We start from the raw sequence: 12,024 nt of genomic DNA, 5'->3' as shown, positions 1-12,024 counted from the left end.
GGTCCCTTCCAACCTAAGACATTCCATGATTATATGCTATATGCACGGTAACTTACATAGTTTGTAAATGTAATTCTGCATGAATGTCTGTCTCATTACTGAATTGATTTTGAGTCAACTCATTAGAGTTTTATAATTTTAAATGACTATTTATGGCTTTTTGCCCTGGCTAGCAGGAGTGTGCACTTTATTATGAAATCACACATCTTTGATGCAGACACAGTCGCAGAGAAACCTACTAAAAAGTTATGCTTGCTGTTAGGAATCTGCTTCTGCTGTTGATGGGTTTGGGGGCTTCCAGGTTTTTTTATCATTTTTTTGTTATATTTTCCATTTTTGTCCCTTTTGAGAAGAATACAATCCTGTAACTAATCTACATCATAAACCAGTACTGTCTGTTATTATATTATTATTTAAACTGTGGCTATGAAGTACAATTTTGTAAGTAAAATTGCTCAAGTAGGTAGCTGAGTGTTGGCCATTACTTTGTAAAATGTGATACCAGTGATACCTAAATAAGGCTCCCTTTATTGTAACACATGCACCCTGGACACTTGGTTGTTAAGTTTTGTTTGTAGTCCTCTTTATTCAGTGATCTATGTTCTTTTCCCACCTGGCCAGACTCCATCAACTCACCATATTTTACGGAAATTCAGACTCTTATTACTTTGCTGGTCACACACAATTGTAGAGGTTGGTGGGATTTTAAATTTACATGACGTCTGTAATCCTCTTTTTCTTTTGCGATAAGGGAAATAATTTGATCTCGCTGGTAGATGTCAATTCACGGTCTGTTTCTTCCTGCAAATCCCTGAGTAATGTGGGCCACCAGAAAATGCACCAAAAATGTTCAGGGGACGGGACAGTCCACTGTGAGTCTGCCATTGTGTGGTTTTTTCCTTCTACTCCAAGGAAGAGAGTGCTGCTCTCTGAGAGAAGGACATTTTATTCAAAGCCACTAGCATATTAAAGATAAGAAATGGGGGAGGGTTGTTGTAGAAGACCCATATGCCTTAATTAACACAGATAGCCAGGACGCTAATGCTTCCTGTTCTTTTTTTTTTTTTTCCCTGGTGTCTGACAGGGTAGCTTATAAAACCAGACATTTCTGTCAATATTGTACTGGTGCTGCTGGAAATACAGCTCTTCCCTAATCAATGTTTTGCTTAAGCAATTGTTACCAGAAAGTGTTAGTTTAAATATAATGAAATTATAAGCCTACACTTTAGTTAGCGTTTATCTGTTTCACGCCTCTTGTTTTGGGGTTTTTTTTACCCTCTGTGTGTGCCTGGATACAGCACTCTCCTCATGAAGTCAAAGGCCCCTCCTCAAAATAAATGGTAGACGTGCCTGCTCTTGTTCCAGTGGGTTTTAATTGTTCAGTACTTTCTGATTTTAATAAACTGCATTGAAGTTTTCTAGTAGGTGTTAAATCGTGTGTTGTGTGACAGAGATCTGTGCCTGCTCTGTGCCACTTTTGGCGTTTCCAGTGTGAACGAGAGCAGCTTTGCTGGTTTTAAAATCTTTTATTGCTTTGCCATGGAAAAATAACCCTTTTGTAATGCAATCTTACATATTGCTATATTTAAGTCAGTAATTTAATTACTTCTTTTGAAGGAACAAATCCTCTTAAAGTATCTCACTTCTTAGGAGACATGATTTAGATAGAGAACAACTGGTGACTGTAGGTGACGAGGACTGTGTGTGGCTTTTGTTTCCCTTGCACAGGTGTATTCCTTGCAAAGGAGCCCGATTCCCTCCTACGCTGCCACGGCCTGCCGTAGCGATATTATCTTTTAAACTTCCTTACTGTCAAGTTGCGACAGAAAAGGGACAGATGGAGGTACGGAATGGTGTTGAGTCCACAGCGGAGAGTCTCTGATGTCCCCACAGGAGGGATTATACGAGATTCCTATTAATCATCTGGACGAGAAAAGAGGGTGGCACGAACTCTTAAGACGTGTGGCTAAGGGGGTTATTTGGGTTCAGTGTTTTGTATGACTTTGTGGTGTGCTTTGGTTCACAAGTGGTTTTAGAAGAACACAAAATAAAGCTGTTAGAGCCGATGCAAGGTTATATTTGCACGTAATTTTTTGCTGACCGATGCAGTCTTTCTATCATTCTCTCTTCTTATTTTTTAGTGGGTAGTGATTAGTGTTCTAGAAAGCACCATGTCTTGGGATCCGAATCAAGACCCTCTTGAACGTGCCTGTTTTTTAATATTTTAGGCATAACAAAATTTCAGGAAGATCTTTTTTGGCATTAAGTGCTCCAATTCCTCTAATCAATCTGAAAATGTAGGCCTTCAGGCCTGACTTATTTTCTTAAGGTATTTTCTAGAAGAATATCTGTATTTGCTCTTCAATTTTCTATGGGTTTAAATATTTCAGTCTCATGGTGTACTGCACAAAGTAGAAATGAACATAAAATTCTAACCTCAACCTTAGAGATAGCTTAATGCTATTTGAAATTTATTCTCGTTGATAAAAGTGTAGATAAAAAGCTTCCATAATAAACACTTTGTCATTTTTAATGGATTCTCCTTCATTCAGGTCAAGTCTTTTTTTGTTCTTTATTTGATGTGTCTTCCACACACGTTCCTGCAAAATAACAAAAGGAAAATGCCAGGAACTTAATTTGGCTGGAAGGAATATGTACTTCTAAGTAGGTAAAGAAAAGATTATCTAATACACCTGATGAAAACATACTGAGTTTGAATAAATTATAATGGTTTTACAACAGAGCTAGCTTGGTCTAATAGCCATACTAGTATTTCCATGAACAACAAGACTTATATTTTCTGTTTACGTATCTCACAGATGATGATTCCTCCTACAGTCACTGAGTTACTTGTGTGCGGTTGCTTGTTAGTGTGGCCTATTTTTGCCTCTCTAGGCATTGGCTTTTAGAGGGATTTTTCTACCTTTTCGTGAGGGTGACGTAATAAGATGAAAGGAGCGTTTAAGAATAAGTTGATGAAATTCGGTTTGAATCATTTGGCACTAAGTTGTGTGCTGATTTTTTTCCCCACTCTGACCTCCAGCACGCATGTTTCTCCCTTTTTCAGGAGCAGTACTGGCGTTCGGTTGTATTTCACAACCATGTGGATTACTTGTCAAAAAGTGGATATGAACTTGATGAAAATGCTAAAAATCAGGCAGTGAAGGAACAGCAAGAACTTTTAATGAAGCTCTTTGCCGTAAGTACAAATAAATAAAAATTGGGAAGGATCCCCGGGGCTTTATTTTGAATAGATGGAGTTTGATGTAAATTTTGATGTGGTTCCTCTTAGAAGTCTAGCTGGTGATTGGCAATCCAGCTAATTCACAGATTATGATAAGAGATGGACTGCAGTTAATATTGGTATTGCTTATCCTCCGAAGGGTGGGAGGAAATTTTTTTTGTTAAAAAGAGGTTTTAATTACTATACAGCCCGAGATCATTGGTGGTTTGTCTTTATTTGGTCGCCCCAAGACCTTAATATTCTGGTCCTAGAGTCTTAAGAGAGCCGTGTAGCTGTGAAGTGTGGAACTCTGAAGGCTTCTTCTCTTTCAGCTTTCTTGTAAACTGGAGCGTGAATTTCGCTGTGTGGAACTTGCTGACCTCATGACACAAAACGTTGTGAATTTAGCTATCAAGTACGCTTCTCGCTCGCGGAGGCTAAATTTAGCTCAGCGACTTAGTGAAATGGCTGTAGAAAAAGCGAGTGAGTTGGCAACAGCAACGGAAGAAGACGAGGAGGAAGAGGATTTCCGAAAGCACTTGAATGCTGGGTAACACAAATTTCTGTGATTAAAAACCTGGGGTCTTTTTTACTGCTCTGTTAACATTTTGGTCCTGTTGATTCAGTTACGTGGACTCTAGTTTGCAGTGTATCTGTTATGAAGCAACAATTCCCATAGCTCAACTTAGAAATTACACCTCTAAAATGGCACTTACACCTATAAAATGGTACATTCTCATTGGTATTTTGTGAGGACTCGTTGGTACCAGGATACTAACACAAAGGGAAGTATCCCCACTCCTTACTTACTGTGTGTCTGTGGTCAGCAGCTTCAGAGGCAAAGCAGACTCAGTACCAAGTTGCTCGGATTGGATTTTGCTGTTGTTATTTACTCCAACCTGTCTTCTCTTTGCCTCACACTCTGGGTCTCACTTCATTCCACACCTATCTTAAGGTCTTTCTGTCTTTCTCCAGCCCTCCTCTCTTTCAGTAACCTATCTCAGTGTATCCTGTTTAGTCTTATTCCCTCCTAACTAATCCCACCTTTTCAAAGCTACTGAAATTCTATAGGTTTGTTTTGCTTTTCTTTTTACCCCCCCCTTTTGTATCTGTGCTGTTTACCTTTGCTCTCCTACCTGCATCTAGTTGATGTGGCAAAAGATGTGTGGGTTTGTTGTTTTTTTTTTTAAAAACACAAGACCGTACAGAACAGCTGTGGATGGTACAGAGAATAGTTGCTAACCCCTAGCCTGACAACACAGACAAAATGCCATTGACATTTTGTCAGGAGCGATTTCTTCCTATTGCAATTTTATGTATGAAATTTGGAACTTATTTAGGCAAGACAAAGTCGTTTCTGTAGCCTTTCCCGTATTCTTCTGTGTGAAACTGCACATTCAAAACTCACGTCTAAATGCTCTCCCCTGTTCTTCTGGATCGTGAATGGAAGCTGTAATCCCATGTCTGCGACTTCAGCCACTGTGAGGATTAAAATTCATCACAAACACTATATTGGTGCCTGATTAATCATTCTTATTCTGGCTGAAATAAATGAACCTTTGGTGTGCGTGTAGATTTTAATAGTCAGCAAAGTTTGGGAGGGAGATGCAAGAAATGTACGTACTACTATTGGGAGTTTAGAGAATCGTCAGATTAAACATGAAAACTTGCTGCCTAAGCTTCAGACTGAAAATACGCATTCACATCGCCACCTGTGTATTTATTCATGTATGCAGAAAAGTAGTAATCTGGCATTGCCTGTGATAGTAGAGGTACACCTGTTTTAATGGAGATCACGGAAGATGTTCCGTGCTTGCATTTGTTCGCAGCAAAGTGTTCTGGCAAACGACAGCGACAATGTCGTGCTCTCTGAAAAAGATGTCGAGAGGTCAAAGGTGTGGAAGGTTGTGTGCGGAGCTGTTTGGATGCTGGTGCTTGTACTTTTACCTTAAGCGTGAGTTTCGGGCAGTTTGACAGCCCTGTGTGGTCTTTCTTAAAAGAGCATGAGTACCACTTCAGGTCATGGCACTTGGCATTTCAGGGTGATCTGAAGTGGTTAATGAATCTTTATTTTTAGTAATCGTCAGAGTTTAATCAGAGGTATAATGCAAATAAATGCCAGATGTTATTGCTGTTTCCTAAATTATGCAAGTAAGTTAGCTCTCTGTTGTTCCAGCTTTCCTTCTGAATGTGGTGGCCACTTCCTTTCTGATGAATTCCTTCCATCTAGTTACAGCAACTCTGCCACGGCGTGGAGTCGGCTGCCGGTCAGAAATGTTCACCAGGACCAAGAAATGGAAGATGCTGAGGAAGCTGATGCCTGTGAGGAAGAGGAAGACGCACCAGAAGTGCCCAAACAGAGTAAGAAAGATATATTCTCTGAATAGGCTGGAAGTTAGCAAGATGTTCCTTTTGGGGACTGAACAAGGAATTCTGGAGAATTCTCAGATAATTTGTTGTTTGGATAACTTGTCAATCTATAGGACTAAGGAAACATTGAACATTTCTGTCTATGGTTTTGTTTTGACATAAAATTTAGGAAAGACACCGCAGCTGTCACAGCGCACCACAAGTGAGGGACAGGGGGGTTTGATTTAGAAGCCGTTTGTGTAAATAATCCCATTTGTTTCACTGAGGTTTGAAACTGCCGTTCAGCAGAGACTGGGCTTTTCTGTTACCTGGTTAGAACAGGTCTGGTCGTTTGTCATATGTCTTATTTGGGTGTTGACTTGTGAAAAAATGCCCAAGAGTAACAGAATGACATAGAGGAACTCCTGCCTCTGAGCTCCCCGTTACCTGGAATTCCCTGTGGGTGAGGACTGGTAGTGCCCACCTGAGCAGGTGCGTGTTCTAGCCTGTGCCTGCAGCCGCTGCAGAGTAACAAGTTGAGCGTAAGCAGCTAAGTTTAGAGTAACCTAGTCTGCCGCAGGTTGCTTCAATGTCGTCCTTAGTAACTATTTGAGGGATCCTTGGGGAGTTTTTCTTTTGCAAAACGGTTTCTTTGGTTTCAGCTCAAATCTTGTAGGAGTTGAACTGCCGGTCACACTTTAAGGAATAAATTTAAGTTTTAAGGGATCAGTATACAACTCTGTTAAAGCTAGGCAGGGATAATAAATGGTTTTGTAAAAGCATACATACAGTTTGAAAGGTCATGCTTAAAAATATAGATCATTTTAACTTGCTAGTCTGTTTGGGGTTTTGTTTTTAAAGATGTTATTCTGGTACATCTTACTGCACTTAAATACATACCTCTCTTTTTTTTTTCTGAAGGGCCAAATCCTTTCTCCAAAGGTGTCACTTCAGCAGAGGTGACTACTCCCAAGTCTGGTAAGTAAACATCCATTTTTTCCAGGATGAGAACTTTGTCATGCTTCTGTTTTTACCCTCCGTTCTGCCATTACTTGTAAGATTTAGTGCATAACAGTGTTGACAAGTGGTAACTTGTGCTGACATTTTTAAGAGATTCCCTATTCCCGTTGATGTCTCCGTTACCTTATGCTGCTCCACAACACTCTTCTAATTGCTGTAGCTGTGCCAAATGCTGAATCAGTTGCTTGCCTCGCTCCAGCATGAAGGCATTCTCTGGGACAGGGGAAAAATGAGAACAACAGTAGATTCGTTTGTCTAATCACAGGCAGGTTTGTGAGTTGCACTTGGAAGGCAGAGTCGGTAACCCTGCCGCAGAGCTGTGAGTCGGAGCAGGCAGGGGCAGACTGCGGCCTCGTGCTGCCGCTTGCTTCCTCCCTCCTGCCAGCCCTCTAGCAAGAATAATAGGAGTGGAAACGGATTTGGGAGTGGAGGAAGTACTGGGTCTTCCTGTGGATTCGTATTTTAAGCTTTTGGTCCTGTGTGGCATTTCTGATGACTAATAACAGCTAAGCGCATATGGTATAATTTTCATGGAGTTGTTGAAGTGTCTTTCTCTTTATCCAACCACTTCCAAGCCTGGTGGGACGTTGTTTTCTTTGGTGTAGGTGCCTTTGATTTAGTTCTCCTCTTCAATTTTCTATGACCAGAGGCTGAAACACACACAATGAGTGTTAGCCTTGTTCGTTGGAAATGAGGTTAATGTTGTTTCATCTGCTCATCTAAAATGTGCACGTTGCTTCATAGTTTTTTATGTGGATGTGTGGGTGTGTGCGTGTGCACAGGCACAGATTTTTACATTCTTTTTTCTTTCCAATTAAATAGTTGTAATTGCATCAAGCAGCCAAGGACGAGTAAATCCCTTTAAGGTAAGAATTTTGCAGCTGGTTTGGTTCTGAAAACCACGACAGGTTATTACATCTAAAATTTACAATATAACTATGACAGATATCTTGGAGGGACAAGAGGAAGGGAACATGACAGAAAATAAGTAAGATGCCTATTTATTTGTTTCACTAGGTGTCATCAAACAAAAAGGACCCGGTGGTCCCTTCAGGAAATGTTCTAGACAGTATGAACAAATACTCGAAGAAAACTTCTTTGTCCAGCAGTCGAGCTGTGAACAAGCAGAACTCTCCAGTTATAAAACCTCTGATTCCCAAACCCAAATCCAAGCAGGTAATGTTTTTAGTCTTTTTACGTTTTTTCAATGAGTAAAGAACAATACATTGAATTTTACTGTTTTTATCAAGTATGAAACCCTCTTGATTGAGTAAAATGTCTTAGATGGCAAAGTTCATTTAAGCACACTGCAGAATTTAAAAAAGCACATAAACCAGCAAAAAAAAATGCAGTTGTTGAAATTACATTCTTCACTGAATCGTGTGCTTTTATTTTAAATAATGCTAACTTAAAGTCTGCTGTGCTGAAATTGGGCGGATTAGGTGCTGTATTAATGCAAATTATTATTATGTCTTTAGGAAAAGCTTGGGCTTTGTTAGACTACATGATATGTGTTGTCAGAGTGAGGTGTTCTTACCTTTCATTTATTTTTTTAACCTCATTTTCTGTAGGCTTCAGCAGCCTCCTTCTTCCAGGTTCGTACACCTAACTCTAGTGAAAAAACAGTGGAAGACAGAGAAGAAAAAGCAGGAAACAAGTCCCATGAAGTCAAAGTCACCGCACAGGAGAGCACTGAAAACAGAAGGTGAGTGGACATTTGCATCTCAACGCTGTATTCTGATTTTGACAGAATAGCAAGTCCAAAAACTATTTTGTTTTTGAAGATGTTGGACTGCCTGAAGTAGCAAGATTAAAGTGTTAGCTCATGAGTTGTAACGCTTGTAAACCCGCTTCAGAAATTTAATAAACTGCTTCTTATCCTATGGTATTATCAATCCAAGCTGCCTAAGCCACGTCGGTTGGATTTCCGAATTGCCACAGTGCAATCGCAGTGAAAGAAGAGAGAAAAGCATTCTGTTCATTTCCCACGGTGCACGGCAGTGTTATTCAAAGCAGAAGTTGCACATCAGCCCGAGACAAATACACGTATGAGTGAATAATAATTGAACGGCGCAAAGTGTAATTTTGGGGCTCTAAGCAATGATTTTGGCCTTGATACTACTTACGTCTCCGCTAATGAGCTTTGGATGATCAATGAAACCGTGCTGCTGTGCCAGGCTTAAGTACTTAAAGTTTAAACATCTCGAGAAAATCTCAAAGGAAGTCTGAAAGCTAAGAGGTTAACATGAAAGTGTAAAAGGTTTGTTTTAGCATGTTTAAAAAAAACAAATCCAAACACCAGAAACAGAAAACTTGTATCACCTAAGGAGCACGTCTCTTCCTAGCGGAGACTAATCTGTCTTGTTCCTCTGTATTTTCTAACAATCCCAGTCCTCATGGTACTTGCATTATTATAATCGTGTTTCGTTTAGACTTCTGATAACTGAGGAAGATGACAGTAATTATTGTTCACTTGGACTAGCATTCCTTTCATTAACCTTTACAGATAAAGTTCTAAAACAAGTGGCAAGGAGATTTGTGAAAAGGATTAGCTGAAACGTGCTAATATATGGGCTCTATTTTCAGGTTGATGGGACCCTATCAGAAAGGAAGAGAAGCATTATGCTTTTTCTTTCTAAAACTGAAATGTTAATCTCCATATATATCACAGTTTTAATAAAACTGCTCGACTTAGTCTTGCCTTGTCAGCATGTTCTTGGAGCGTACTGCAGCAGGAGAAGGCAGACTGCTGACTGTATTTGTCTTTTCTTTCAAGAGCAAAAAAATCCAGTTAGATGTTGTTTGGAAATGTTGTTTTGGGGGATAGGGTTTTCCTGTAACCTTCTTAGACAATTTCTCTGTGCTTGTTTTAGACCAAAGACAGGATTCCAAATGTGGCTAGAAGAGAACAGAACAAACATTTTGACAGATAATCCTGATCTGAATGAAGCAGAAGTAATAAAAGAAGGCATGAGTCGATTTAGAATGCTGTCATCAGAAGAAAGAATGGTAAGTAAACATTATCTAATTCCATTTTCTCTAGGTTTTTTTCCCCTCACTGAATCCCTTGGTTATTTTGAGTTAGGAATTTTTTCTTTAAATTTCACTGTTCTCCATCTTCATGGACTTCAGTATGGAATTGGGCCATGTCCTACAACATATATTGTTGAAAATATAAACTGTCTGAATCACAACTAATAGCAGAAAGCAGCTTTTCCAAAGCAGGGAATGCGAGAGAAATGTAATCAATGAAGAAATAGCAAAAGAGAAGGGAAGGAGTTAAAAGTGACAGCCAGGCTTAACTCGTTGAGGCTTAACTTTGTCCTGTGGCCTTTTGGGTTTCTTATTTGTCTAGAAAGATGATTAAGATCTTCAATTTCATATGCAGGCTCAAACCAGATGTAGTTTTGAAGGAGAATGTTGTTAGAAAAAAGGAAAGTGAGGAAATTGTTCCTAACTTGATTCTTATTAGTTCTTAACAAGAATTATTTAGGCCCTCCTTAGAATCAAAGAAATAACGTGTATAAAATAAAGCGCTGAGTTTTGTGGCCTAATTTGTAGTTTGCTGCTTACTGATGTCCTTTCTTCAAAGGCATGGACTGAGAAAGCAAAGGGAGGAACAGATTCAGCAGAAGATAAAAAGCGAAAGCGTCCCATGGTTGATGAAGATGAAGCGAAAAAAGACCAGGAGCAAAAAACTCAGGAGGACTCAAATGCATCCAAAAAACCAAAGCCCTTAGACCAGTCTACAAACGGCAGACTGTCAGCTTTTGCGTTCAAGCAAAGCTAAATAACGTGGTGCCTTCTCAGCCTCTGTTTTCTGAAAACATCAGGCACCTCTGTACCGAGACGTTTTCTGCTGTGCTCAAAGAGCACCAGCCAAAAGAGTGCCTTGCTGCAAATAGTCTTTTAGAAAGTATTTTATTAGCGATTCTTGAGGGAAATGTTGAATCCACGCTCCCGATCTTTTGCAAGTTACTGGGATAAAGCTTGATAGCAAAACTAGTAATAATGACCCTGTTACTAGAAGCACGGCCTTGTGTAGCTGTGTGCCTCAGTAGTTGTAATATTTGGTGCTGAATACACATTCATCATCCTGGGGAAGATAAACGACACCCAGAGGTGTGCTGTCAGTTTAGAGAGGCAAAGTCATGGCTTTGGGACTGTTCCTTCTGCCTGCTGCACTTTGTAAGAGAAAGAAGCTCAAGGAAATGGGAGTGAGAGGAAAATAGCCCAGTGGGGCTGGTGTTCAGCTGCATTTTCAACATCTGTGGCTGTTACAGTGGCAGAGAGCGGGCTGATACAGGCAGGGAGATAAAACAAGGACAGAAGCTGAATTAGGAAGGTTGAGTGTGCAAAAACGAGCCATCCCAGACTGTGCAAACGTTCTTTCCCGATCTCTGCCTCAGCAGGGACCAGAAAGTGCTTGGAACTTGAAAAATCTCTAATGTTTTATGTGACATTTGTTTTTTAAATAAAATGTGAACGATTCTTTGTTTCATAGTGAGGGGCTTCTTTGCAATTTTTAGAATTAAAGTCAACAGACTTCTGCCTACAAGTGAGAAGGCAGTCATATTTACCGGTTATCACAGAATCACAGAATGTTCGGGGTTGGAAGGAACCTCGAAAGATCATCCAGTCCAACCCCTGCCAGAGCAGTATCCCCTACAGTAGGTCACACAGCAACACGTCCAGGCGGGTTTTGAAAGTCTCCAAGGAAGGAGACTCCACAACCTCCCTGGGCAGCCTGGGCCAGTGCTCTGTCACCCGCACAGTGAAAAAGTTTGTCCTAATATTTTTGTGGAACCTCCTGTGCTCCAGCTTGTACCCATTGCCTGTTGTGCTGTCGTTGGGTGTCACTGGAAAGAGCCTGGCTCCGTCCTCCTGACACTGCCCCTTGACTTATTTATAAACATTAATGAGGTCACCCCTCATCCGTTTATGAACAGATTCTTTCCATCTACGTACATAAAATCCATATTCGAGCTGAGGTGCCTGTCAGGTGCCCTTTCTGCAGCCCTAATGCGAGAAGTCAAGTCACCCTCTGCAGTAAGGAAGTTTTCTGACTGACTCCTTAGGGCTTCTATATAAAGGCCACATAAAATTACTCGAGCAAAATATTTCTCCCTTGGGCTCAGGACATCGAAGGTGGTTATGTTGTGCTTCTGGCTGTTGGGACCGTGACTGTCCACCATCCCTGCGGTGGAGGCTCTGCTCTGCCTCAAACCAGAAGCACAAATCCGGTACCGTTCCTGTTCCGCAACAGAGGTGACAAACACCTGGTCCCATAAAGCATCCAAAGTCCTTCTGGCTCCTGCAGGAGGGAGGAAACATCCAAAGTAAGCTTCCATGAAAGTTTTCTAAGAGCTGGACTTTTGCAATTGGGTGGATCTTCTGAACGAACACACCAGAGGCCGGTTTAAAGGGAGGCA

The 12,024-nt window shown here is 40.6% G+C and overlaps 1 protein-coding gene across 1 annotated transcript; it reads left to right on the top strand.

Annotated features, from left to right (window-relative positions):
- Nucleotides 1–1,728: 1,728 nt before the first annotated feature.
- Nucleotides 1,729–10,382, top strand: LOC104269686 (WD repeat and HMG-box DNA-binding protein 1-like; the record flags this gene model as incomplete). The annotated part of the gene is made up of 10 exons (XM_009864273.1): nucleotides 1,729–1,843; nucleotides 3,068–3,199; nucleotides 3,556–3,773; nucleotides 5,454–5,584; nucleotides 6,494–6,550; nucleotides 7,415–7,458; nucleotides 7,610–7,768; nucleotides 8,164–8,297; nucleotides 9,466–9,601; nucleotides 10,185–10,382. Coding segments are annotated over 10 exons (1,324 nt in total), but the record flags the coding sequence as incomplete, so codon positions are not given.
- Nucleotides 10,383–12,024: the final 1,642 nt, after the last annotated feature.

This window comes from Apaloderma vittatum, unplaced genomic scaffold (genome assembly GCF_000703405.1).
Source record: "Apaloderma vittatum isolate BGI_N311 unplaced genomic scaffold, ASM70340v1 scaffold34162, whole genome shotgun sequence".
In the NCBI taxonomy this organism is placed as follows: domain Eukaryota; kingdom Metazoa; phylum Chordata; class Aves; order Trogoniformes; family Trogonidae; genus Apaloderma; species Apaloderma vittatum.
The sequence above is the reverse complement of the archived record's forward strand: the minus strand, read 5'-3'. Positions and strand labels throughout refer to the sequence as shown.